Source organism: Oncorhynchus clarkii, chromosome 25 (genome assembly GCF_045791955.1).
Source record: "Oncorhynchus clarkii lewisi isolate Uvic-CL-2024 chromosome 25, UVic_Ocla_1.0, whole genome shotgun sequence".
Taxonomy (NCBI): Eukaryota; Metazoa; Chordata; class Actinopteri; order Salmoniformes; family Salmonidae; genus Oncorhynchus; species Oncorhynchus clarkii.
Genome location: NC_092171.1, coordinates 27,597,557 through 27,624,956, shown reverse-complemented (window position 1 = coordinate 27,624,956; position 27,400 = coordinate 27,597,557). Strand labels below are relative to the sequence as shown.

The 27,400-nt window shown below is 42.7% G+C and overlaps 4 protein-coding genes across 15 annotated transcripts in view; 2 read left to right on the top strand and 2 right to left on the bottom strand.

Moving 5' to 3' along the window:
• LOC139383293 (MIA SH3 domain ER export factor 2) overlaps positions 1 to 2,576 on the top strand; it is a 31,621-nt gene extending 29,045 nt beyond the window's left edge. For 10 of the 11 annotated variants that reach the window (XM_071127752.1, XM_071127751.1, XM_071127750.1 and 7 more), the window contains one exon: positions 397 to 2,576. In XM_071127752.1, the coding sequence (XP_070983853.1) occupies positions 397 to 578 (182 nt within the window). In that variant the 3' untranslated portion in view covers positions 579 to 2,576. The remainder of the gene's footprint in view (positions 1 to 396) is intronic. The other variant, XM_071127756.1, reaches the window with a different exon arrangement.
• LOC139383295 (F-box only protein 33) lies at positions 2,517 to 10,242 on the bottom strand. The gene is made up of 4 exons (XM_071127758.1): positions 9,669 to 10,242; positions 8,752 to 8,862; positions 7,666 to 8,333; positions 2,517 to 7,361 (listed from the first exon to the last, which is right to left on the bottom strand). Exons 1-4 carry the CDS (start codon positions 10,205 to 10,207, stop codon positions 7,096 to 7,098), a joined length of 1,584 nt encoding a protein of 527 aa, XP_070983859.1. The 5' UTR covers positions 10,208 to 10,242; the 3' UTR covers positions 2,517 to 7,095.
• A 4,821-nt stretch (positions 10,243 to 15,063) lies between these two features.
• On the top strand, positions 15,064 to 17,586 carry LOC139383292 (family with sequence similarity 177 member A1). 2 transcript variants are annotated; one of them, XM_071127745.1, is made up of 5 exons: positions 15,064 to 15,168; positions 15,607 to 15,789; positions 15,910 to 15,976; positions 16,097 to 16,194; positions 16,343 to 17,586. In XM_071127745.1, the coding sequence occupies exons 1-5, from the start codon at positions 15,100 to 15,102 to the stop codon at positions 16,535 to 16,537; spliced, it is 612 nt and encodes a 203-aa protein (XP_070983846.1). In that variant the 5' UTR covers positions 15,064 to 15,099; the 3' UTR covers positions 16,538 to 17,586. The 2 variants fall into 2 exon arrangements, with proteins under 2 accessions (XP_070983846.1, XP_070983845.1); XM_071127744.1 differs by having other exon boundaries at positions 15,068 to 15,168; positions 16,352 to 17,572.
• Positions 17,432 to 27,135, bottom strand: LOC139383291 (protein phosphatase 2, regulatory subunit B'', gamma). The gene is made up of 12 exons (XM_071127743.1): positions 26,938 to 27,135; positions 26,596 to 26,717; positions 26,175 to 26,279; positions 25,913 to 26,025; positions 25,188 to 25,285; positions 24,524 to 24,594; positions 20,843 to 20,975; positions 20,556 to 20,687; positions 20,264 to 20,400; positions 19,796 to 19,933; positions 19,144 to 19,203; positions 17,432 to 17,899 (listed from the first exon to the last, which is right to left on the bottom strand). Exons 1-12 carry the CDS (start codon positions 27,002 to 27,004, stop codon positions 17,708 to 17,710), a joined length of 1,368 nt encoding a protein of 455 aa, XP_070983844.1. The 5' UTR covers positions 27,005 to 27,135; the 3' UTR covers positions 17,432 to 17,707.
• Positions 27,136 to 27,400: the final 265 nt, after the last annotated feature.

The following is a 27,400-nucleotide window of genomic DNA, read 5'->3' as shown; positions in this document are numbered from 1 at the left end:
TTTCCTCCGACACATTGGTGCGGCTGGCATCCGGGTTAAGTGGACATTGTGGCAAGAAGCAGTGCGGCTTGGTTGGGTTGTGTTTTGGAGGATTCACGGCTCTCAACCTTCGTCTCTCCCGAGTCCGTACAGCAGTTGCAGCGACGAGACAAGACTGTAACTACCAATTGGGGAGAAAAAGGGGTATATTAAAAATAAACATTTAATGCATTTAAACTGCAGGTTAAATAGTATTACATGTTTTTATGTCATTTGTTTCTATTAAATTAAGTTTTGGGTGGGAGATGAAGATTGTCATTCCATACATCATTTGCTACATCTTGCAGATTAAATGTCTCTGCCTTCATACTGTTAGACAGACTAAATGTAATCCTTTCCCCCTTATTTCCCCTGTAGTGCGAGGACCACCTCCCCCGGGAATGTTCGGGCGAGTCCCCCCTCCACCACCGCAGCATATGGGGTACCCTCCCATGAGGCCCCACCCAGACAGTTTTCCCCCTGGACCCCCTCCAAGGCCCTCCCCACCTGGCAGTGAAGTGTCTTCTGACCAATCTCCCTCTCCACAGGATGTCATCTGAGCCATCTCTCTCTGTGCGGGAGAAACTCTCTTGGCCCGCTTCCTGTGTGAAACTTAATTTCCTGTTGTTGTGATAGTAGTGAGCGACTGAGCGTGTGTTCAGGGACTGTTTCCTGAAGTGTAACTTCAACATTCATATGACTCTTTCTCCCTTTTCTAGAGGCTGGGAGTGGAATTATTTCCCCCACAGTCTGTTGCACACACAAACATAGATCACTGTGTCTTAGGGCTTAATGAGAGAACAATACAGTACCACTAGGAGTTTTACACAACTGAAAGTACTGAGCGATCATTCAGCTTCACATAGCTGTATGAGTCATAAATACTCATAAAACCTAGCAGTCAAACAGGGAATTGTTTCCAGTTGTTTTTCCAACCATTTTTCTCATAGGGAATTTTAGAAACACTTTAAAATGGATGTATCGAGGCAAAGGTAAGAATATCTATTAAAGATCTAATTTTCACTAAATGTATACTGAACAAAAATATGAACACAACATGCAAGAATTTCACTGAAAGTTCATATGAGGAAATCAGTCAATTGAAATGAATTCATTAGGCCCTAATCTATGCATTTCACATGACTGGGAATATTGATATGCAACTGTTGGACATAGTTACCTTAAGAAAAGGGCTTCCCGATCATGTCATGGTATTTCTGTGCATTCAAATTGCAATTGATAAAATGCTATTTTGCTTGCCCATACCAAAACTAAGTTCACAACATAAACATCAGCAAACTGATCATCCACATGACACCATACACGTGGTCTGCGGATGCCAAATTCTCTAAGACGGCGGAGGCAGCTTACTGGTGAGAAATTATCTTGAAATAGCTTTGGTGGGCATTCCAATTGAACGCTCCCTCAACTGGAGACATCTGTGGCATGTGACAACTGCACATTTTAGAGTGGCCTTCTATTGTCCAATGATAATGCTGTTTAATCAACTGCTTGATATCCCACTCAGGTGGATGGATTATCTTGGCAGAGGAGAAATGCTCACTAACAGATGTGTGCAAAACATTTGGAGAATTTCAGGGGTCTTATTTCAGCTCGTGAAACATCGGCCCAACACTTGTTGCGTTTTATATTTTTGTTCAGTGCAGTAATACATTGGCTACATTTCTGTAAACTGTCTTGAGCAAGTTTTAAATTGACATTACCTGTTGGCAAAGGTGTCACCTAAAGATGATGTTCAGGGGCTTGCAGGGATTTGCCATTTTGCATGATGTCTAGTAATTAGCATTTTTGAATCTGAATAAATAGAGCCGACTATATGTCTCCTTTGTCCAAGAGAGTTATCAAAATGTCACGCCAGGGTAAGCCTACACAGCCCTTAAGTGTTTCTGAAATCCCTACAGGAAAAATTATTTCTCTGACCACTAGGTGTTATGGGTATGATGACTCTAGCTTTGTGAATCTGCCTTGTTCTGAGTGGCGACTTGGACTAACTTGAAGAGTGCGTTTGCTTGTCTTGTTAAAGGCCTTTTAAATCAATCTTATGTCCCTTGCATTCTTGACATGGGTATATAGAGATTGTGAAGGAATTGTCTAAATTGAGCTAAAAAATAACCTTTTTTAGCATTGAGGTCTTGACCGTCCATAGTTTGATCATTAAAGGTCATGGAATGATGATTTATTGTAAAATGTTATGCTAAAGTAATTCAATTGTTGCTGTTGTAATGTTCATATAGTATCAAATGTTTAATTAAAAATGGCATTGGTCCTATTCAGGTATAGCTGTAACCTCATGATCTGAACCATATAAGCTGTGCCAAGTCACAAACGTCCAACGGCGTCTAGCTCTGACATGTTCCTGTAAGGTCAAAACACCTGATGAATATTAAGGGTGAGATGTTACACAAGATTAAACACTGCAATAAAAACTAAGGATCAGAAACACTCAAATTAAACAATGAATAATACAAAAGACCATGTGTCTTTATAATGCTTTTATTCACTGATTAAAAGAAGCATTCAACATTGATTCAAATCAACATTCGGCTGGTTTACCCAATCTGTCAGTTAGGGTTTTTTTCATAGGATTTTCCTTCTTTAGCTATCTTGAAACCTTGGATCACTTTTCTAAATCAATAAAATTCTCTCCACACCTGGCATTTTCACACATGCGCCAGTGGATTTCCCATTAGCAGATGTACATATAAAATCCAATGCTATGTGCTCACTTGAAACAGAACACACCTGTCCAAATATTTAAACATTTAAGATGGTAACAAACCGCGTTCATAAATAGAACCCAGACATGTTGCATAAGAGTATATGTATTGATATATACAAATATGCAATGCGAGTTATTTTCTTCCCCAAAAATGTATAAGGACGCAGCCCAGGTGTTCGCACTGCTCGTGCCCCCGTGGTTGCCACTTGTAATGTATGACTTATTTTATTGCAAACTGTCCTGATTTTAAACAAATGCACGACATTCGTACCACTTAACTGGGGCCTGCTGGCCAGTCTCATAGAGACCATGTCTGTAACCCACGGTTGCCTTTGAAACAGTTTGGCTTCCGAAGAATCAAGATCTTAAAACAATAATAATTGTAATAAGGCCAAGTATCGTAGCAAGTTATTTCCATTTGTAAGTGACAAAAAAAAAGAAGAAAGCCACAGGATTATATGCATTCCACTTGCATAGTTTGACTGCTGTAATGCAAGCCAGCCATTAAGAGATGTGGCTTGTTTTAAGCTCGCCTCCCTCCTGACCCTCACAACAGTGGACCTGTGGTATTACAGTGGTTCAGGTTTTTAATAATGGAATAAAACCAAAGACAGAAAGCATCAGTTCTTCTCACTCAGGTCTCTTAACTTCAAGCATTTACACTCTTAAGGCTGGCATGAGTTCATTTAGCTGTAAGGTACTGTAGCTTTCTGAGTGCAATACGCTTCTATAGGCAACAGTTAGACCTGCCCTCCAAGCAGCTCACTGTAGCTACACAGCTTCATCCTACTCAAGAGAGATTTGGATTGCAAATGCATATAAAAAGTGTTCAGAAATAATAAAACCATAGCAAATAAAAAAAGGGGATCCAACCTCACAGTTGTAACCTACAAATAACCCAACTGGTCTTTTTGTCCATAGTAACAAAATATCCCCAGTCTGCTCTCCTGTGCCTTTTAACATGCAGAAAGACTGGGGTACCCAACCTCTATGCAAACAATTATTTTCATCAAAAGACCAGTTGTGACCTACCTACTGGATCCCGTTACCCTTCAAAACAAAGAATAAAACAGTAAAAAAAATAAGTCATCTCATGCAGACATTTGGCCATTTTGTTTGTTTTTAACTCCCCAGTGGAATGTTCCTTACACGTTTCTTAGCAGCGTACTGGTCTGATAGAATCAACCAATCTTGATTTTATCTATACTTAAATTACATTCACTCTTCACAGTGATACAGGTGCATTTGTAAAGAGAGAGCGCTCTACTGTTGTTGACCAAACCACAGCTCAGCTGTGCACCACATGTGGTCCAACTTCACCCCCTATTCAGTAAGTATATCATATTTCTAGAAGTATAGTAGTAGTTGTAAAGGAGTAGTCGTAGTAGTACATCACGGCTGATCAGCCATGGGCCCTGCCCTCTGCCAGCATGTGGGCACTTTAAGAGTTGTTTCACACCGTGATCTTTGGCAGCTGACGCAGACGCGCTGACACAACGTTTTTAAAATCCAGTGACTTGTTGGAAAAAAGATTGATCCTAACTTTCATTATGATGTTGAGGCCTGAGCGATGGAAATCATTTCCTCCTCTCCCGCAACTGACAGTAACCCTGAGAAAGGCTGTTTCCTGCTCACTGGTGAGAAAGTGGTACACCATGTTTTACTTCAAACACACCATACACCCCCTTCTCTGATGTATGCATTTTTGAAACTTTAAACAAAACATACACCAAAAAAAACAAACACTAATGCGTAAATGAGCTATGCTTCTGTAACGGTAGTCAAATGCGGTACTAGACAATGAACTGGAAACGAACGCAGAACAAATGGAACATTTGAAATTAAAGCTCCTCTGGATTTAGGCACAGCATGAATGCAACATTAGGATGTTTTACACATTGTAACAATTGACTGGCATTCGTCATCCTCTACCTCTAACAAGGTCTTACCCTACCCCTGTTCAGCACAAACAAGTTAACTCCAAATATAGAATATTATCTATCCTTTTTGGTGTGGTACTAAAAATAGACAAGACTTGAACACTTTTAGAATCCCTCTTAACATGCATATAGTTTCAATATTACTTTTTCCCCATAATGATGCTTCTCATGCATAAACCGTAGATAGACTAAGTTTACTCCGAGTGGAACCTTGCATGCAGGCTCATATCTGACTGCGACAGCTAAACAGATTAGTAGTGGATTCCACAGGCTGATTGTGACATTGTTTGAAACATGGATCACACACACACACTTCTTGCCATCTGATGTCAGATGTTTCTATGCAATATCATTTTTTCCTCAATATACAGTACTGTATCTATTCTTTAACTGAAATGGCTGGCTTTGGTAGTACCAATGAAAGTCATGGGCACGGAGGAACGCAACAAGAAGCAATAGCCGACCGACGGCTTCATAACCACTCAAGGTCAAGAGATGTAGCCTACTCTCATCTCTCTGGAATGTTACAACATCTCAGCAGCACAGAACAAGCAGAGGCCTACCAGAGAGGTCACTTATTCCAGGCCCCACACACTGTACTGCCTTATCAGTCAAGACTGGTTCCCTAAGCTTTACAAGCGAGGATAAAGAAGAAGATATTCGTACGTAGGGGGAATTCTGGATAGCAGACAACTTTACACATTAAAAAAAGGTTGTTAGCTTCACATTTACATTCTACCACTGAGCAACCAACTTCAGATTCCCTCTACTACTCTGAGCTCTAAAACAGCAAGTACACAACAATAGAAAACGTCATTAAAAGTCTTTTCACAGACGGACATCACAGATCTTAACCTTCTTAAAAGTTCAATCGAGGGAACGAGGCAGGGCTAGAAAAATAAAACCAACAACCTCTGGTGTGCGTTGTGTTGGAAGATTTCTTTCCCCAGTATTAGTATCCAGTATTCAGTCCCACCACCACGCACACTGGTCCTTAGAACAACAGATAGCTTTGCATTAAAATAAAGCCTTCATTGGAAAAAAGTACAGAAAGTGCAAAAATCCTGAGATATGGAACAAGCAAATATATGCCTCCCTCCATCCAACGCTCAGCAGGTGAAACACTGTGGCCCTGGAGTCAGTCAACACAGCAAGTACTTTGCCCTAAAACTGTGAACAAGAGAAATACGTGCAAGGAGTAGTTTGCCATTCTTTAAACTCTTTCAACACCTTAATCTTAAAACAAATGTATGACTAAGTTTGTTTACCCCGTGGTAAAAGGGGCAGATTTGATGGCAAAAACGATTGAATCCAGAACGCAAGGGGATTTCCAAGGCAACTGTGACTCAAGAAAAACTGGATTAAACTGACAGACTAGCTGATTGTTTCATAGTATACATCATCATCATCACCCCCACCACCATCTTCATCATCATGTTTTGCCTACCTGAGACAGACAGAGGATTTTTCTGAGAGCAAACTGCAACACATAACTGTCAATGCTGACCCCTGACTAAAGTACTGCAGCTGTACGTAGGCAGTTCAAAGGGCCTCAGCATGAGTGTGTCAGTGTGGAAACCTCAGCAATTGGTTTCACCAACAGAACTGTATCACATCCCACCTCTAGGCTGAGAAGAACCAGCAGGATCTTAGTCCCGTAACATAGCAATCATATTATCTCCAAAACACAAAAGTAAAGAGCAGACAGGAAGGGAGGGGTTAGGGGGGCCTAACAGTCCACCAGCACTGTCCCTCCCTCTGCCGGAAGACCACTGGACTAATCTCCCCTTAAAAAGGTGAACAAACAATTACAAAGGATTCCGTCATTGCAAAAAGCCAAGGTGGATTAACTGATAAGTTAGTTTACGGTAACTCAGCACTCGCTAAGAGAAAAACAACAAACAGACAAAACCAAAAAGAAAACTTGCAATACAAGTAAGCTAGCTGTGTAAAAAAAAGCCCCCTCCATACACCAATCGCTCAATTAGCTACTAATCAAATACCCAACTATACTCTCCTATTCATAAGCAGGATATATATAGATAGATATAAATATAGAGCTAATACTGATTAAACACAGCACATATAAAGGATTAGTTCATTCTACAAAGAAAGAAAATATAAACTAAAAATAAAGTATGCAAATGAGATAGGACCCATAAGGTTTAGATTATATCATCATGACAAGCACTGAGCATGTGCAGCAGGCCAGACCAGGGTCGTGTTCTTTAGGGCACGCAACAGAAAACATTTCAAAACGTTTTGCAACAGAAAACAGAAGATGAGCGTTTCTTACTGGACAAGTCCGGGTAGTCCCTCCCTGTCTTGCTTTCTTCCGTTTGGTGCCTAATGAACACGACCCAGATGGAGGCCCGGCCTGGCGTTTGTAGCTCTAGTCTACATGCCCAGGCTGAAGCTCTGCATCTCCCTGTGGAAGTGCTGGGTGGGCTCGCTGAGGACCAAGTTGGAGTCCATGGAGGGGTGCCAGATGCGCCCCAGGCCCTGGGACACCTCCTTCACCAGGTTGTGGACGGGGTCACCCTCCATGAAGACCCCCTGGTCCGGGTCGAAGTCGATACTCTCCTCGGACACAGCCAGGACCTTGAGGCTGGAGCCACGTAGACGGGAGATGGCCACCAGGTTGTGGGACCACACAGTGTAGCCTGTGGTGTTCAGACAGAGGAGAATCACATTGAACACCACTTTAGAAAAAACATACTGCATACTGAATGTAAACCAACTCCATTTGATCTGTGCTATACAAATCAACATGCTGCCAATATGACCTCTACACTATACACACACTAGACATAACATTACTCCTATAGAAAAGATCTATAACTGGTTATTTTATCTGCGCAACTAGAACCCATGATATTTGAAATGTAAATCACTCCCATTAAAATGTTAGGCTACACTAAAAGTGTTGAGCTATATAATACTAGCTTTTGACCCAGGCTGACTCACCATGGATAACCAGGACAGAGAGGTGTACGCAGCGCCAGGCCAGTAGGACCAGCGGGTCCTCGTTGCGGTTGACGCTGAGGTCAGGGAAGCCGGTGTCATCCCTCATCAGGACGAAGTGGCTCAGGGTCTTGTTGTACTGCTGGGAAATGAGCTCCAGAGTGCCGTCTGTGACCAGGGTGGAGTAGCTGTCCAGATGGATCCTCTCCAGGGGCAGGCTGGGCTTGAGCACCCTCAGCAGGTCCTGGCTGGACACATCCAGGGCCATCATGTAGACCCGCAGGTTAGCGCAGCGTCGGACCAGGGCCTTCCAGTCATCCTCACTGGCGGTGCAATCCAGCGGCTTGGCCTCCAGAGCGGCGCCATTCACCATCAAGGAGAGGCGGTGTAGTGGAGCACGGTGTCCTCCAGCCAGCAGGCGGCACATCTCAGACGTGAAGTCACAGAAGTCGAGGGCCAGGGAACGCAGGTGGACAAGGCGCTCCAGCTCCACAGGGGAGGACAGGCAGGGCAGCTGGTTGTCCAACAGGCTGAGGTGCTCCAGGGAGGCAGCGCTGGGGTTGGACAGAGAGGCCAGGGAGCAGGGGGTCACCACACCCAGCATGAAGGCTGAGGACAGCCACTTCATCTGCCTGCTGTTAGACAAAACTTCCACTAACAGCTGCTGGATCCTATTTCAGGCCAGAGGAATACAAACACAAAGAAAGAAAGAAAAGAAAGAAAGAAAGTTAAAATCTTTATAACGTCTAACTCTCATATCTGCAAATAAAAGCCTACTCTAAATGAATACAGGAAAAAAAAAACTAGGCAGAACATAAATCCTATTAGGTTACCTGGGGCAGCAGGTAGCCTAGTGGTTAGAGCATTGGCCCAGTAACCGAAAGGTTGCTAGATTGCTAGATCAAATCCCCGAGCTGACAAGGTCAAAATCTGTCATTGTAAATAAGAATGAGTTCTTAACTGAATTGCCTAATCAAATAAAGGTTAAATAAATAAATAACCTAGTTATGTAATTCTGAGGCAGAATTTCAACTGAGGACAGTTTGTACTGTGATTTTGTCAACTTGGGCATGATATAAAGCCACTCACTCTTTGATTTTCACTCCTCCTTGGTCAACCTGGTTGAGATAGGCACTGTCCAGAATGCCCTCATCCTGAAGAATGCAGGTATCCCCATACAGACTCAGCTTCTGGAGATTTCTAGAGCGAGAAAGTAGTGAGCTTTAGACAAAACCAGACACAATCAGACATAGTGGAGGTCAGTGACAGTATGTTCTAATTGTACACTGCAACAAATACGACTGCAAACAAGCACGTCCTCACCAATTTTCCAGAAGGCCTGTGACAATCAGCACCTTTCAACATCACTGGTGTACACCACAAACCCAGCATTCCTCATATGACTGTACAACCAACATCTCTAGAGCTCTCTTTCACAAGTGTGCTGTTATTGATTGAGTACTGGAATGAACTACCAACAAAGAAATGCCTCAAGACAGCTTTAGTCTCCCTATGTGGCAGTGCAACTGGAACTTTTCAGGACAGTACGTGTCCAAAAGATATTGGCATATTGTTAGTACAGGTTCGAGAAGCCGGACTTGCAAATGAAAGCATGCTGCCAATGTCATTGCTGACCTTAGTGGTTCCGTTTATAGATTACCTGAGCACGACCACCACTGCTGCAGCAATGCAGTTCAAATGATAAACATGCCCTAGCAACATTTGCATACCAGGCAGAAAAACTGACTTCAGACTGACATGTCCTATATACCAAGTAGCTAGATTATAGCTTGAATAGGCAAAAAACGACACGTCAATCAGGCAGTATAAACAGAAATCCGTAGTGAACGACATGGCCCGATTACGTAATGACATGGTGGGTTTGTTTATAGTTAGGCTAGCTAAAGGTTAGCTCACTGACTACGCAGACCCAACACACTCAAATTGACGAGTATGGCGTAGCTGACGCACTTCGCATTAAACATTATGTTGATGTATCCAACTACCTGTTGTTTCGAATACATCCGAGGACACACAACACCTGGTCCAAATAGGTGATAATTGCCTCTTTCCAGCGGCCAGGGAACTGAGGGTCGCTTTCGACAGATTCCATCCTGCCCTCCACGCCATTCAATGGCCTTAGATATCCTTCAACTGGGGCAAACTCGAGCTGTAGCTCGCGCACGAAGGAGCCAAACTTCCTCATGAGAAAGTCTAATCTTGGGGTCTGTTCGGAGCCATAGCCTCCCCCATTCGAGCCACCTCCGACACGCAACTTGAGCTCCATCCAAAGCGATGGGTAAAACAGACACTCCCTCCAGCGAGAGCACACGGACGAGGCCCGAAGCTTGTCACGGTCGGACAAGAATGAAAATATGTGGACGATAAGCTCGCTTGGTAAAGCCATGGCTCCAACACCCCCGCACAGAGCCATGGCGCAGGCCACTAAACTATTATTCGCAAACAAAAGTGTAAATATAACCGTTGTAAGATTGTGCGACAACGGTACTGTTCCGCTACTCTCTGTGTGGAAAACAAACAACATTCAGCAGCTTTGCGTTCAATACTATTGGATCATACCACTTCTATGACTATGTGGGGGATGAAAACAATACTCTGCAAAATCCCACTTATGAAACAGGCCGACATAGTTTGTTTTCCTTATGAAAATACATCTGTTTGATACACTTTTAGTTTCCCTATAGTATGCTGTCCATTTAGTTGTACTAACGACATCTTCAAATGTAGTATTATTTTATCAAGTGATTTGGAGAAATGGTTTGACCCAAGTGCTGTTATTTTTGCCATACCTCTCAAGTGCGCAAGGTGGAGGACTTTCATTGCAGTTGAGCCCCGCACTTTCATTGCAGTTGAGCAGGGTCAAATAATAATAATCACAGTGGTTGTAGAGGGTGCAACAGGTCAGCACCTCAGGAGTAAATGTCAATTGGCTTTTCATAGCCGAGCATTCAGAGCTCGAGACAGCAGGTGTGGTAGAGAGAGAGAGTCGAAAACAGCAGGTCCAGGACAAGGTAGCACACCCGGTGAACAGGTCAGGGTTCCATAGCTGCAGGCAGAGCAGTTGAAACTGGAGCAGCAGCACGACTAAGTGGACTGGGGACAGTAAGGAGTCAACAGGCCAGGTAGTCCTGAGGCATGGTCCTAGGCCTCAGGTCCTCCGGGGAGGGAAGGGAGAGAGAATTAGAGGGAGAAAACTTAAATTCACACAGGACACTGGATAAGACAGGAGAATTACACCAGATATAACAGACTGACTCTAGCCCCCTGACACAAACTATTGCAGCATAGATACTGGAGGCTGAGACAGGAGGGGTCGGGAGACACTGCAGCCCCGTCCAATGATACCCCGGACAGGGCCAACCAGGCAGGATATAACCCCACCAACTTTGCCGAAGCACAGCCCCCACACCACTAGAGGGATATCCGCAAACCACCAACTTACTACCCTGAGGCAAGGCTGAGTATAGCCCACAAAGATCTCCCCCACGGCACGAACCCGAGGGGACGCCAACTCGGACAGGAAGATCACGTCAGTGACTCAACCCACTCAAGTGACGCACCCCTCCTAGGGACGGCATGGAAGAGCACTAGTAAGCCAGTGACTCAGCACCCGTAATAGGGTCAGAGGCAGAGAATCCCAGTGGAGAGAGGGGAACCGGCCAGGCAGACAGCAAGGGCGGTGCGTCGCTCCAGTGCCTTTCAGTTCACCTTCGCACCCTTGGGCCAGACTACACTCACTCATAGGACCTACTGAAGAGTGTTCAATAAAGACTTAAAGGTTGAGTCTGCGTCTCTCACATGGATAGGCAGACCATTCCATAAAAATAGAGCTCTATAGAAAGCCCTATGGACAATAAGGAGGCCTGCGTCTTGTGACCGTAGCGTACATGTAGGTGTGTACGGCAGGACCAAATCAGAGAGATAGGTAGGAGCAAGCCCATGTAATGCTTTGTAGGTTAGCAGTAAAACCCTAAAATCAGCCCTAGCCTTCACAGGAAGCCAGTTTAGAGAGTCTAGCACTGGAGTAATATGATCACATTTTTGGGTTCTAGTCAAGATTCTAGCAGCCATGTTCAGCACTAACTGAAGTTTATTTAGTGCTTTATCCAGGTAGCCGGGAAGTAGAGCATTGCAGTAGTCTAATCTAGATGTAACAAAAGCATGGATTAGATTTTCTGCATCATTTTTGGACAAAAAGTTTTAGAGTTTTGCAATGTTATGAAAATGGAAAAAAGCTGTCCTTGAAATAGTATTGATATGTTCATCAAAAGAGATATCAGGATCAAGAGTAACGCCAAGGTCCTTCACAGTTTTATTTGAGATGATTGTACAACCATCAAGATTAATTGTCAGATCCAACAGAAGGTCTCTTTGTTTCTTGGGACCTAGAACTAGCATCTCTGTTTTGTCTGAGTTTAAAAGTAAAAAATATGCCCCCATCCACTTCCAGGGAGGGCAATTTTGGGGCTTTGCCATATTTTATCGAAATGTAGGGCTGTGTATTGTCTGCATAGCAGTGAAAGTTAACATTATGTTTCCGAATGACATCAACAAGAGGTAAAATATATTGTGAAAACGATAATGGTCCTAAAACGGAACCTCGAGGAACACCGAAACGTACAATTGATTTGTCAGAAGACAAACCATCCACAGAGACAAACTGATATCTTTCCGACAGATAAGATCTAAACCAGGCCAAAACTTGTCTGTGTAGACCAGTTAGGGTTTCCAATCTCTCCAAAATAATGTAGTGATTGATGGTGTCAAAAGCAGCACTAAGGTCTAGGAGCACGAGGGCAGATGGAGAGCCTTGGTCTGACACCATTAAAAGGTAATTTACCACCTTCATGAGTGCAGTCTCAGTTCTTTGATTGGGGTCTAAAACCAGACTGAAACTTTTCGTATACATTGTATGTCTTCAGGAAGGCAGTGACTTGCTGCGCAACAGATTTTCCCATTTTTTTTGAGAGGAATGGGAGATTTGATATAGGCCGATAGTTTTTATTTATTTTCTGGGTCACGGTTTGGCTTTTTCAAGAGAGGCTTTATTACTGCCACGTTTAGTGAGTTTGGAACACATCCGGTGGATAGGGAGCCATTAATTATGTTCAACATAGGAGAGCCAAGCACAAGAAGCAGCTCTTTCAGTAGTTTAGTTTGAATAGGGTCCAGTATGCAGCTTGAAGGTTTAGAAGCCATAATAATTTTCACAAATGTGTCAAGAAGATATAGGATTTTAAAAACTTGAGTGTTTCCATTGATCCCAGGTCCTGGCAGTGTTGTGCAGACTCAGGACAACTGAGCTTTGGAGAAATATGCAGATTCAAAGAGGAGTCCGTAATTTGCTTTCTAATGATTATGATATTTTCGTTGAAGAAGTTCATGAATTCATCACTGCTGGAATGAAAGCCATCCTCTCTTTCTGCTTTTTAGTTAGCTTTGCGACAGTATACATTTTTTATTTATTTTGGATTGTTCTTATTCTGCTCAATTCGTTTGGAAAAATAGGATGATCGAGCAGCAGTGAGGGCCCTTCGATATTGCACGGTACTGTCTTTCCAAGCTAGTCGGAAGTCTTCCAGTTTGGCGGAGTTCCATTTCCATTCCAATATTCTGAAAGCTTGCTTCAGGTCTCTGGTATTTTCTGTATACCAGGGAGAAAGTTTCTGGTGACAAATGTTTTTTGTTTTTAGGGGTGTGACTGCATCTCGGGTATTACGCAAGGTAAAATTTAGTTCCTCAGTTAGGTGGTTAACCAATTTTTGTACTCCTACGTCCTTGGGTAGGTGGAGGGAGTCTGGAGGGCATCTAGGAATCTTTGGGTTATCTGAGAATTCATAGCATGGCTTTTGATGATCCTTGGTTGGGGTCTATGCAGATTACCTGTTGCGATTGTAAACATAATAAAATGGTGGTCCGATGAGCCAGGATTATGAGGAAAAACATTAAGATCCACAATATTTATTCCACGGGACAAAATTAGGTCCAGGGTATGACAGTGTCAGTGAGTAGGTCCGGAAACAAAACCCACTGAGTCGGTGATTGCGCCGAAAGCCTTTTGGATCTGTGGACTTTTCCATGAATATTAAAGTCACCAAAAATGTGAATATTATCTGCCATGACTACAAGGTCCGATAAGAATTCAGGGAACTCAGTGAGGAACTCTATATATGGTCCTGGAGGTCTGTAAACAGTAGCCATAAAAAGTGAATGAGTAGGCTGCATAGATTTCATGACTAGAAGCTCAAAACACAAAAACACAGCCATTTTTTTTAGGTATATTGAAATTTGCTATCATAAATGTTAACAACACCTCCGCCATTGCGGGATGCATGGGGATATGGTCACTAGCGTAACCAGGAGGAGAGGCCTCCTTTATAACACAGTCAATTCATCAGGTTTAAGCCATGTTTCAGTCAAGCAAATCACATCACGATTATGATCAGTGATTCGTTCATTGACTTTAACTGCCTTGGAAGTGAGGGATCTAACATTAAGTAGCCCTATTTTGAGATATCATAATCTTTTTCAATAATGACAGGAATGGAGGAGGTCTTTATTCCAGTGAGATTGCTAAAGTGAACACCGTCATGATTAGTTTTGCCCAACCTAGATCGAGGCACAGACACGGTCTCAATGGGGATAGCTGAGCTGACTACACTGACTACACTAACTATGCTAGTGGCAGACTCCACTAAACTGGCAGGCTGCTGACAGCCTGCTGCCTGGTCTGCACCTTATCTCATTGTGGAGCTAGAGGAGTTAAGAGTCCTGTCATTCCTCAGCAAGCCAAGCTTGGTCCTGTTTGTGGACACCCGATTAGACAACATGTTGTGGATGAGTCCCAGAAAGAGGGCATGTTATCTACATATTGTATCTTTTGGGTTGCACAGAAAACAGTTTTCAACTAGCGATTGAGTTGTGAGACTGTTGTAGAGCTCATCACTCCCCCTAACTGGGAGGAGGCCAGAAACAATTACTCAATGCCGACACATATTTCTAGCTAATTTACACGCTGAAGCTATGTTGTGCTTGGTGACCTCTGGCTGCTTCATCCGAACATCGTTGGTGCCGACGTGGATAACAATATCCCTATACTCTCTACACTCGCCAGTTTTAGCCTTAGCCAGCCCCCTCTTCAGATTCGTTTTAACGTCGGTAGCCCTGCCCCCTGGTAACTTACTTATGCGTTACATTTATTGTCCTGTGTAAATAAAAGCAGGAAATCCATCACCTATGCCTTTACTGCCATTCATTCCAATTCGACAGGTTTTTGATTTCTCCCTGACCAAGGTGGCTGCCATATTCCCATTCTGGATCTTTGAGGGTTTATGAAAAATCCGTCTTGTAATTTAATAGGATCTCTATGACCAAACCCCTATCTACGTCACTTCCGAAATTTGAGAGAGAAGTGAGATGGCAGAGCTGTCGCTATATCTCACTAATGTCAACATCTCTTTGGGGAAAACTATGGACGCTGAAAAGGTGCGATTGTGTCATAATTACAATTTTAGACCTGTTCTCATGAGTTTAGCCAATAAAAAAACATTGTGTGTTGTGGTTGTTTTAGCTAGCGATCTAACGTTAATACTTCCTTATAGCATCAGCAGCTAGCTATATATCTAGCTATCTCGAACATGAATAAGTATGTGCATTCTGTAGGTTATTTGTTCACAATTATAACACAGACATAGCTGGCTATGAATCAATCACTCACATAAACTGCTTGAAAAACCTGTTGGAATGTTTTCATTCAAATGGTGATTTACTAACCTCAAAATAACGTGAGACAAATGTAAACAGCCCTATAATGTAGCTGCTAAGTTTTCTAGCGCTAACATGATAGTAAAATCCTGTTTCTACCAGCTGTAACCAAACATGTTTTGAGAATATACTGTTTTTGTTGGTGATGATGATTGACAGAGCTCCAATATGGTGAAGGAGTTTGAGAGTGTGGAGCTGGGAGACATAGGGATGAAGAAGCAGAAGGTGCCCCGAAGAACAATTTACTTTGCCAGTGGAGAGACCATGGAGGAATACAGCACAGATGAAGAAGAAGAGGAGGAAGTGCAAGCTTCTATAGCTGTTAAGACCTCAGCTGACCCTGTTAGTTTCTATGTCCTTATAAATTCAAATTGGACTTTACTCCATTACATGAGCTTGAATAGAATGAAATATTCCTGCATTTTGTTAACTTTTTCTTATTGTGTCATAATTTTGTTATAGTCCAGGTTGACTTGGGGTCCATATTTTTTGTTTCACATGTGGAGAGTGGCAACCTCCACTATTTCAGGTAAATGTGGTATTATGTGTACTGGACTAAAGATACACACATATGAGTGTCAAAATATATCCTATATAAATGTAATGTTCTGTGTCATGGTAATACTGTGCCTCTGCCTTGTGCTTTCAGTTTGTGACTATCTTGGGGAGAGAATGGCCTCATTGTTTGGCATTACGTCACCTAAGTACCAGTATGCTATCGACGAGTACTACAGAATGAAAAAGGAGGTACGTTGTCTTGTCAATGGGGAAGCATCTACTGGCAGACCTTGGAATGCTTAATTACTACTAATGTGTTACCACTATTTTCACTACTTGTTACTACTCCAAGGTGTAGTTTAGTATCCCTGCTCCTCATTCATGTTGTGACTGACAGGAGGAGGAGGAGGAGGAGGAGAACCGTCTGTCTGAGGAGGCAGAGCGTCGTTTTGAGGAGGAGCGTGAACAGGAGATGCAGCAGCCAGCCATGGAGCAGCCGGAGGGTAAAGCCTCCTTCGTCAACGTCACCTTTGAGCTGGATCAAGATGCCACATCTGATGCCAACAGATTCCCTGCCCCCATCCCCACCTAACAGTTCAATTAAATGGACATCTTCACATTTCACGATGTAGCCTCAGCATTTTTGCTATAGTGTAGTTCTTATTTTTGTATCATATTGATCATGTTCTATTAATACTGTAAGTCAGACATGAGACAGAATACATCTTTTTTAGTTGCTGCGTTATCAATATGCATTAACTTTTGTGTGCAATGAACATTGCTGTGCGTCAGTGAATGAGCACACACATTATAGATATGATGCTGATTTTAACTATTTGCGGATTTAAGAGATCTGATACATTTTTTCAGGTACTTAATAAGATTGTTATACAATAAGTTAGCAGCGAGATAAGTGACCTTTCTAAAACCCTTCCAGAGGTGCATAATGTTATTGGAATAGTTTATTTATTTCAGTTGGAAATTGTTTTTTATATTCATTGTCAACCGTGACAATTTTCCCCTTAAAATACCCACACAAATCTTATTGTTTTACTATGACTAGTTCTCCAGTACTTTTCAGAAAGGTCATCAAAATGATGTTGAGAACTGTCCTCCAGTTCTCCTTTAACAAAACTTCACACGTTGTTTGTTGGCATCTGTGCTCACACTTCAATCATTACTATTGTCCAGAACCATACATTTAGAAATAGCTTTGCTGAAGTTGATCTAATCTGCCATGATCCCTTCTGAGTGTGTGTATAAGGCTTGAGAAGGAAGCCCAAGGTAAAGCGAAACATGTTTAAAAAATATCTGCTGCTTTTCTTTTGAACAGCAGTATTGTCAAGATAACTACTTTTCACAGTCCCCAAATAATATGAAATGCCACTTTATTAGGGCTGGTTGTATAAGGAAAATATTTTCCCATCCTACGGTATTCACACTACACACCTTTACCCAAGGAAAGAAAAACTGAAAGGCCAACATAATTATGTAAAATCATTTTATAATGTGTTAATGGAAAAACAGTTTCATTTGAAGGCTTTTTATAGTCATTTTTAGAGTAAAATATATAAGACTTTCATTTTCTATACTATGTACACTACATTAATAAACATTTAAACAGGTCATACAACTGTTGTATTTCGAAGTCTTGACAAGTTATTTTTTAAACAACTGAGTTCCAGTGAGTGTGTCTAGAATCTTTACCGTAACATTTATCTTCTTCTTGCCGAGTCTAGTAGTCCCCAGTTTGACTGAAGATTCATGTATCGTCAAGGTCAGCTGTGTTGCTGTCGTTGTCATTAGCAACCAGAACTTCCCTGTTTTCATAAGTCCAGAATCCGTTGAGATCAATGAGGATGCTGGTTACTGTGTCTCCTTGGCTGCTGTTCACTAGATCCTGCAGCGTGATCTTGTAGGGATCCTTTGGCTTCACCATGTCAAAGATCTCATCCTGAAGGCACAACATTGCAACTTTTTTTTAAAACAACTTATTAAAATCATTGAGTTAATTATTGAAATCATTATTAAAGATGTAATCCACAGTGGGGAAAACCGCCACTGTCTGCCCCACAGCCGTTGTTTTTGTTTTGTTGAAGCAGAGCTGGGGAGCATCACGCATCATGGTAAAAGAAATGTCAGAAGATATGATGCTGTTCTATCACGCATGCAATGACGTCTGAGGGAAAAAACTGTTCTTTGCAGTAACTTCTTGTAATATCGCAAACGGACGTATCACCATTAAAGATTCCAGTATTAAAAACAAAATCCCTACTAGTACAAATGAGAATGCAGTTTGAGACTGTAAAAAGCGTCAGGGAACTTCGATTTTATGGCATGACAAATTTGCATCAATGTAAAATTTGTATAAACAAACTCAGAATAGAGCTTGGGGAAACACTGAACACCTACTGAGCACAATACCAGAACAATCCCGTCGTGTGCGTTCCAAAATAAATGGACACGCATGTTATTCAATAATTTCACCCACACTGCTCGTGCACGCCAACGAGCGTCTGCGTTGCCAAGCGCTAAAATAGAAGTCAGTTCTATTTGTGACACTGAAAGCATCTCCTCATTGGTTTATAGAAGCATATACCCACGTGCCATCTCCTCATTGGTTATACCCACGTGGGTAATTGAAAGATGAACTGAGGTTGGTGGGTCAGTTGTGGTAATACACCTTATTATGAAAGCTAGATGCCAATCGCCATATAAAGTCCAAAGAAGAAAAACCCTGGAAGGAGGAGAGATGACTAGAAATGATTCATTTGACCGTTTTATGTGTGGATTAATTGTTGGAGTAGAGGACCTTGTGTATTTCAGGTAAAATAACAACTCAACATTTATATCCCAGGACAAATGAGGTAGCAACAGCAAGCTTGCAAATTGGACAAATTTGCTAGCAACTGCAAGCTAGCTAGCTAAATTGCCATACATTTTTCATACTTTTTGACCTCTCTTCAAATTAATATAATTGCTTCAGAGTTTGTTGTGATATTTCAACCTGCGAGTTGTGATCCCATTTGGTGTGGGGGGACAAAATCAATTTGCGCCCAATGGCTTTTGGGCATGGTGTAACCACACAATATTTCTGGAGGAAATGGATACTTTAAGCTGATTTAAAGTAACCAGTAGTATACTTCAGAGTTACTTCCTCCATGGTGAATACGGTAACAGGGGACAAAGTCCATTTACCTTGACATCCTGGAAGGACACCGACTCCTGGCCATGTATTTTCATCTGCTCCTGAATGGCCTGGTGGAAAATACATGAAGCAAAAAATACATGATTCCAACAGTTTTCAGAAGTAGATCAATTATTATTATTCTCATTGATTGTTTTGATAAAGTGACTTAATAAATAATAATTGTTCACAAAAAAAGTTGATAATTGATATATATTTTTTGTTTTCTCCCCAATTTCGTGGTATCCAATTGGTAGTTACAGTCTTGTGTCAGCGCTTCAACTCCTCTATAGACTTGGGAGATGCGAAGGTCGAGAGCCATGCGTCCTCCGAAACACGACCCTGAAAGCCCGGCCCACCAAAAGGAGCTGCTAGAGCACGATGAGACAAGGACATCCCGGCCCGAAAAAACTCTCCCATAACCCGGATGACGCTGGGCCAATTGTGCGCAGCCTCATGGGTCTCCTGGGCACAGCCGACTGTGACACAGCCTGGGATCGAACCCGAGTCTGTAGTGATGCCTCAGCACTGCCATGCAGTGCCTTAGACTGCTGCGCCACTCGGGAGGCCCATGACAACACTTTTTATTCAGTGGGCAGGATTTCAGATGGAGAGGTCCCACTGTCTACTCTGCTGTCTCTATTTATCCCTCTGATGTCTCACCCTGAAGAAGTAGTTGAGTGCGAAGACATTGAGGTAGCCCTTATTCTCCATGTCCAGCAGCTTGAAGATGTACTGCAGCGCTGCAGGCTCCTTCCTGTTCTCCAGAGCCAGGACAAAGTCCAGGTACGTCTTATAGTCCTGTGAGAGACACAGAGTCAAGACCAGATTAAGCATCAAATCAGGTCATAACACATTTCGAACTTACTGTGTCCTTTGATAAAATCTTAGAAAGACTATGTGATAATGGTCTTATGCCATGTGGAATCTGAGCAATTCTGACTAAGAGTGTGTTTTAGATGGTTTCGTACAGTTCAAAGTCATTGTATTTGGTTAAACTATTTTACATTTAGACAAATAAAGAGCTATAAACCTGCAAGGAGAGTCTTTGCAACACTCTGACATCAATCATCTATTCTAAGTGCGCACATGTATAGTAAAATAGGTCAGAACAGCAGGCAAGGTTCTTACCATCTCTCCGTCGTAGGTGAGGCACTCCTGGTACACGCGGTCCAGAAATATGCTGGTCAGAGTGCCAGTGCCGTAGCGAGACAGCTCCTCCTTACTGAGCATGCCGTTGTGGTCCTTGTCAAGATTCAGGTACTGACCTACAAAAGGGAACACATGATCGACCATCTTACCAAGAGGGCAAGGACAAAGATCATCTAGAATCTCTTTTTTATTTGAACATTCAGGTGTTACCGGCATCAGATTAGCCTAATGTCTATGAAGCATTTTTTTAAATCAAATAGCTGCTGCATACCATAAACTCTAAGAGCAGAGGGTGCAGAGAACCAGTTGGATTCCTGGCTCTCCTTGGAAAGCTCCTCATCTCTCAGCTCGAGTAGATCATCCAAAAAGCTGCAGGCCAAGATGTCTTGAATCTTAATTTTCCCTGAGAATAAACATGAATAAATGGAACAAGATGTTATTTTGTCAGAGCAGGCAGTGACAAACAAGTTATAGGCATGACAAAGAAGTTATAGGAATCTTACAGAAATATGCACATTTGACAAATATGTTTTTGGTTAGTTATCGTAAGTAACAAACCAGTCCGTAGGGGATCCAGGAAGAAGAAAAACTTGCGGACAGCGGTGCAGACATAAAAGGAATAGAATGACTTCTCCAGGCCATCCAGCTGAGGGAGTGTGGGAATCAGCTCTAAAATGTAGTTCTCCAAGTCCTATTACATTACAAAACACACACATATCATCTCAACAATAAGTCAAATCTGAATTCTAAACAGTCTGATGTTCAACCTATAGTGAATCTGGGGCAACTTGGACAATTTACACCCGAAAAGTCATAATATTTGTCGCTTTGCTGGAAAGAACAAATAAGATACAATTGTATTAGTCACATGTGGTCGGAGGCAGAGCAGTTGCCATACCAGGCAGTGATGCAAGCAGTCAGGATGCTCTCGATGGTGCAGCTGTTGAACCTTTTGAGGATCTGAGGACCCATGCCAAATCTTTTCAGTCTCCTGAGGGGGAATAGGTTTTGTCGTGACCTCTTCACGATTGTCTTGGTGTGCTTAGACCATGTTAGTTTGTTGGTGATGTGGACACCATGGAACTTGAAGCTCTGCTCCACTGCAACCCCGTCGGTGAGAATGGGGGCATGCTTGGTCCTCTTTTTCCTGTAGTCCCCAATCATTTCCTTTGTCTTGATCACATTGAGGGAGAGGTTGTTGTCCTGGCACCACACGGCCAGGTCTCTGACCTCCTCCCTATAGCCTGTCTCGTCATTGCCGGTAATCATTGGCAAACTTAATGATGGTGTTGAAGTCGTGCCTGGCCACACAGTCATGAGTACAGGAGGGGACTGAGCACGCACCCCTGAGGGGCCCCTGTGTTGAGGATCAGCGTGGTGGATGTGTTGTTACTTACCCTTACCACCTGGGGGCGGCCCGTCAGGAAGTCCAGGATCCAGTTGCAGAGAGAGGTGTTTAGTCCCAGGGTCCTTAGCTTATTGATGAGCTTTGAGGGCACATGTGTTGAATGCTGAGCTGTAGTCAATGAATAGCATTCTCACATAGGTGTTCATTTTGTCCAGGTGGGAAAGGGCAGGGTGGAGTGCAATAGAGATTGCGTCATCTGTGGATCTGTTGGCGTCGGTATGTAAATTGGAGTGGGTCTAGGGTTTCTGGGATAATGTTGTTGATGTGAGTCATGACCAGCCTTTCAAAGCACTTCAAGGGTACAGACGTGAAAGCTACGGGTCGGTAGTCATTTAGGCAGGTTACCTTAGTGTTCTTCGGCACAGGCACTATGGTGGTCTGCTTAAAACATGTTGCTATTATAGACTCAGACAAGGAGAGGTTAAAAATGTCAGTGAAGACACTTGCCAGTTGGTCAGCGCATGCTCGCAGTACACGTCCTGGTAAACATTCTGGCCCTGAGGCCTTGTGAATGTTGACCTGTTAAAAGGTCTTACTCACGGCCTCCCAGGTGGCGCAGTGGTTAAGGGCGCTGTACTTGACACAGCGCGCATCCAACCCGGAAGCCAGCCGCACCAATGTGTCGGAGGAAACACTGTGCACCTGGCAACCTTGGTTAGCGCGCACTGCGCCCGGCCCGCCACAGGAGTCGCTGGTGCACGATGAGACAAGTATATCCCTACCGGCCAAACCCTCCCTAACCCGGACGACGCTAGGCCTTGGGTTCGCGCCCAGGCTCTGTCGTAACCGGCCGCGACCGGGAGGTCCGTGGGGCGACACACAATTGGCCTAGAGTCGTCCGGGTTAGGGAGGGCTTGGCCGGTAGGGATATACTTGTCTCATCGTGCACCAGCGACTCCTGTGGCGGGCCGGGCGCAGTGCGCGCTAACCAAGGTTGCCAGGTGCACAGTGTTTCCTCCGACACATTGGTGCGGCTGGCTTCCGGGTTGGATGCGCGCTGTGTTAAGAAGCAGTGCGGCTTGGTTGGGTTGTGTATCGGAGGACGCATGACTTTCAACCTTCGTCTCTCCCGAGCCCGTACGGGAGTTGTAGCGATGAGACAAGATAGTAGCTACTAAAAACAATTGGATACCACGAAATTGGTGAGAAAAAGGGGTAAAATTTAAAATATATATTTTTTAAAAGAGAGCGGAGAGAATGATCACACAGTCTTCTGGAACAGCTGGTGCTCTCATAAATGCTTCAGTGTTGCTTGCCTCGAAGTGAGCATAGTAGTTTAGCTCGTCTGGTAGGATCGTGTCACTGGGCAGCTCTTGGCTGTAATGTAGTCTGTAATGGTTTGCAAGCCTTGCCACATCCGATGAGCGTCAGAGTCGGTGTAGTATGATTCGATCTTAGTCATTATTTATTGACGCTTTGCCAGTTTGATGGTTTGTCGGAGGGCATAGCGGGATTTCTTATAAGCTTCCGGGTTAGAAAGCTCCTTGAAAGCGGCAGCTCTACCCTTTAATTCAGTGAGGATGTTGCCTGTAATCCATGGCTTCTAGATTGGGTATGTATGTAAGGTCACTGTTGGGACGACGTCATCAATGCACTTATTGATGAAGCCAATGACTGATGTGGTGTACTACTCAATGCCATCGGAGGAATCCCGGAACATATTCCAGTCTGTGCTAGCAAAACAGTCCTGTAGCTTAGCATCTGCTTCCTCTGACCACTTTTTTATTGATCTAGTCACTAGTGCTTCCTGTTAAAAATTTTGCTTGTAAGCAGGAATCAGGAGGATAGAATTATGGTCAGATTTGCCAAATGGAGGGCGAGAGAGAGCTTGGTATGCATCTCTGTGTGTGGAGTAAACGTGGTCCAGATTTAACATGCTGATAGAAATTTGGTAAAACGGATTTAAGTTTCCCTGCATTAATGTCCCTGGCTACTGGGAGCGCTGCCTCTGGGTGAGCATTTTCTGGTTTGCTTATGGTGGAATACAGCTCAGCTTCTGACTGTGGTGGTATGTAAACAGCTACAAAAAAATACAGATGAAAACTCTCTAGGTAGATAGTGTGGTCTACAGCTTATCATGTGATAAGGCGAGCAAGCGTATAACCAGACAACTGTATGTTGATAGTGTCGTCGTTCAGCCACGACTCCATGAAGCATAAGATTTTACAGTTTTGAATATCCTGTTGGTAGTTTAAATCTGCGGGTAGGTCATCAATTTTATTCACCAAAGATTGCACGTTTGCTAGCAGAAAGGAAGGAAGTGGGGGTTTATTCAATCGCCTACAAATTCTCAGAAGGCAGCCCAGCCTCTGGCCTCTTTTTCGCCGCCTCCTCTTCATGCAAATCACGGGGATCTGGGCCTGTTCCCGAGAAAGCATTATATAGTTTGTGTCGATCTCATCAGACTCGTTAAAAGGAAAAAAATATTCTGTCAGTCCGTGGTGAGTAATCGCAGTCCTGATGTTCAAAAGTTAATTTTGGTCATAAGAGATGGTAGCGGCAACATTATGTACAAATTAAGTTTTAAAAAATCAGTTACAAACACAAATAAATTAACAAAAAAACACCATTGGTTGGTTAACCAAAGGCAAAAGGGTCACTGAGAAGAACATGTCACAGAGAAGAACAACACCCTGTAACCAGAGATGCTTCACAGGAGGGTGGTTCCTGCATCATGGTCATAGTAAATATCATCTTTCACATCTCTGAAAAGCACAAATGGGCCTCAATAGGAATCATGAGAAAGTAGGGAGGGAAGGAATATCCCTATTTCACTAAGGAGCCACCAACATAAGATTTTGGTGTAAGAGTAAAGTAGTGAGAGTGCTTACAGACTCACGGAGGTAGCCCTGTCCAGCCACGTCATAGAGACTCAGTCCTATCCTCGTCTGGTGAAGCCACACTGGAAGAAGAGACATCAATATCAAAATCAGGACAAGGCACTTATCGAACACTGTTACAAAATACCAACTTCACTTTCCCACGAAACTCAACACATTTTCACTTAGGGCCCTCAAAAAGTATGGATGTGGGTTCGCAGACCCGCAAGCCACTGCGGCCCTCATGATGAGTTCCGATTTTTTGTGGCTCCCACCCCATCAAAGTTGCCCATCCCTGATGTATAACATGCCATTACACCAGACTTAGTTAGATAGCACATTTTATGTGATAATTTTCTTCTGTAGTCCCTAGGCAGAAAACAGCAATATAACACTAATATACAATAATAGACAATATAATGATCATATTTTGTTTAAAGGTATCTGACATCTTAAGTGTAGGAATGTATTAATTTTCACATGACTGGTTTGTCTTTCGCCACTTTTTTAATGTTTGCTTTAATGCTAGTAAAGGTACTGCACTCTCTTGGTTGGCAGGGTGTTCCATTATCCAGATGCTCTGACTGAAAAAGTTGTCTGGACAAATTTGTTGGACCTAAGTTATGGATGAAAGTTATGGATGCAAGACAATAGGAGACATGGATAAGAAACTGACCTTTTCTCATGACATAGTTAAAGAACTGCATAATTGATATCCTGCCATATGGATCGTTGTGGAGAAGTTTGGCATACACCCTGGCAGTGAAGAACTGCCTAGGAGCGAAAGGCAGGACAAAAAAAACTGTTAGAAGAATTCTACGTTCCATTCCAAGATACGTCAAAAATGGTTAATGAGCTTAGTGTTCCATATGCTTGTGACACACATAGTCCTGGGGTGTATTCATTAGTTGCTCACCATTGCAAAACGTTTTACACTGCAAAAAAAACAAACATTTTGCAACGGAAACATTTGCTCTAAACCAGGGATCATCAACTAGATTCAGTTGCAGGCAAATGTTTTCTTGAGCAGATGGTAAGTGGGCAGAAACATAATTACAAATCATTTGTAGACTGCAAATTTACAACAAGAAACTAATATAATATTAGACTAAAGCAAAATATTTTCAAACCTTGCTTACATTTGTATACAATCACATATCCTGTACCTCTCTATTATTCGTGGGAATACTTTGGAGCAGATTTACAAAATAAAAATTGCTACGACTAATAAATCCTCCCCTAGTTTACACATACAGTATGTCTCATTATGGTATTCATGTTGCCTTTTCACACCAGCTAAAAACATGCTTTTGGGCTAATATGAATGTAAACAGTGTTAATTCTGCTCAAGTGATTAGCATAAAATTTGTGGCTCCAAAACGTAATATGCCGAGTACTCACTTGCACTTAACTCCTGCTTTTTCTCCAACCTTCAGAAAACTGTCATAGCTTATCATTGCCTCCTCTCCTGTCATGGGTGGCACTTGATGTTTGTCCAGCAGAAACCACAGATTCTAGATAACAGAAAGAAGGTGTAGGTTAAATAATTAGGTTTGATTACTTTAATAGTGCCATGGACTTGGACCATGGACCAGATTCCAGTGCTTGTAAATCTTTCTATTTCACTAAATAGTTGTTTGATCGAACCAGATGTCAGTCTCACCTGTAACTCCTCATTGTCCAGAAGCTCCCGGCTCTTCCTCTGCAGAAAGACGGCTCTGGACTCCTCTCGCAGCTTCTGCAGGAGAACTTCATCCTCTGCAGGAAGCTATAGGGATCACACAGATATATAAGACTTCAGAAACCATGATCCTTTCAGCCCCTCACAAAAGCACTTCAGTCCTGTTTGGCTCAGTTGGTAGAGCTTGGTGCTTGCAACTCCAGGGTTGTGGATTCCATTCCCACGGGGGAAATGTATGCACTGATACTGTAAGTCGCTCTGAAGAAGAGCGTCTGCTAAATGACCATAACATTTCTTTTAAATTGACACGTTGTGAATATCACAATTGCTATAAAGATGTCAAAACACCAGACAAAAATGATCTGATTAGTTAGCTAGAATGTTTGTCAGAATGTTCAATTGCCCTGTAGTAGAAGCGTGGAATGTTCCTGTAGTTCTCTCTGTTGCCTCCACCCCTCCACTCTGTGTAGTATTTAGTGAAGAGTGCTGTCTCCTCTGCTTTCTTCTCCTCCTCAGTCCTCTCATCTGAACAGAAATGGATACACGTTGACACAACAAGGCTTTGTGAATGTTCAATAATTGAGTGGGTAGATTGCTAGTTATCTAGTTTTTCTAAACACGAAAATAAATAAGTAGCTAACTAGCTATTCATGAATATGACTAGCTAGCTGAAATGAGCCTAACGTTAGCTAGCTAACTTGCTATCTAAATAAACACAACAGATCTAGCTATGGACGTAGAAAACCTTTCTTGGAGGATGCCAATCTTCTTTTCAAAAGTTCCTTCCAGTGTACTACCGTATCGTTTGACATTTTAACTTAAGTTTATTCCTTATAACATGAAAACAAGATAATCAATGTTATGATAACTTATTTTTTCAGCTTCTCTGAAATGTCTAAACAATCGTTAGCTCGCTTGGGATTGGTCGGCTAGCGACTTCTTCTTATTCGGTGGGGTTTATCGGCGCTTGGCATCCAATGTTATGGTGCATTACTGCCACCTACTGTACTGGGGGTGTAGACCAGAGATGGAGAAACAAAATTCTACCTGCCCCATTGCTCTTAAAAAATATAAAATATTTGAGACTATATCTAATGACGTTCTAATCAATATACTCTTTCAACTAATTTCCTGTATCCCATTCTCCAGCGTCACTACAGACCCTAGTTCGATTCCAGGCTGTATCACAACCGACCGTGATTGGCAGT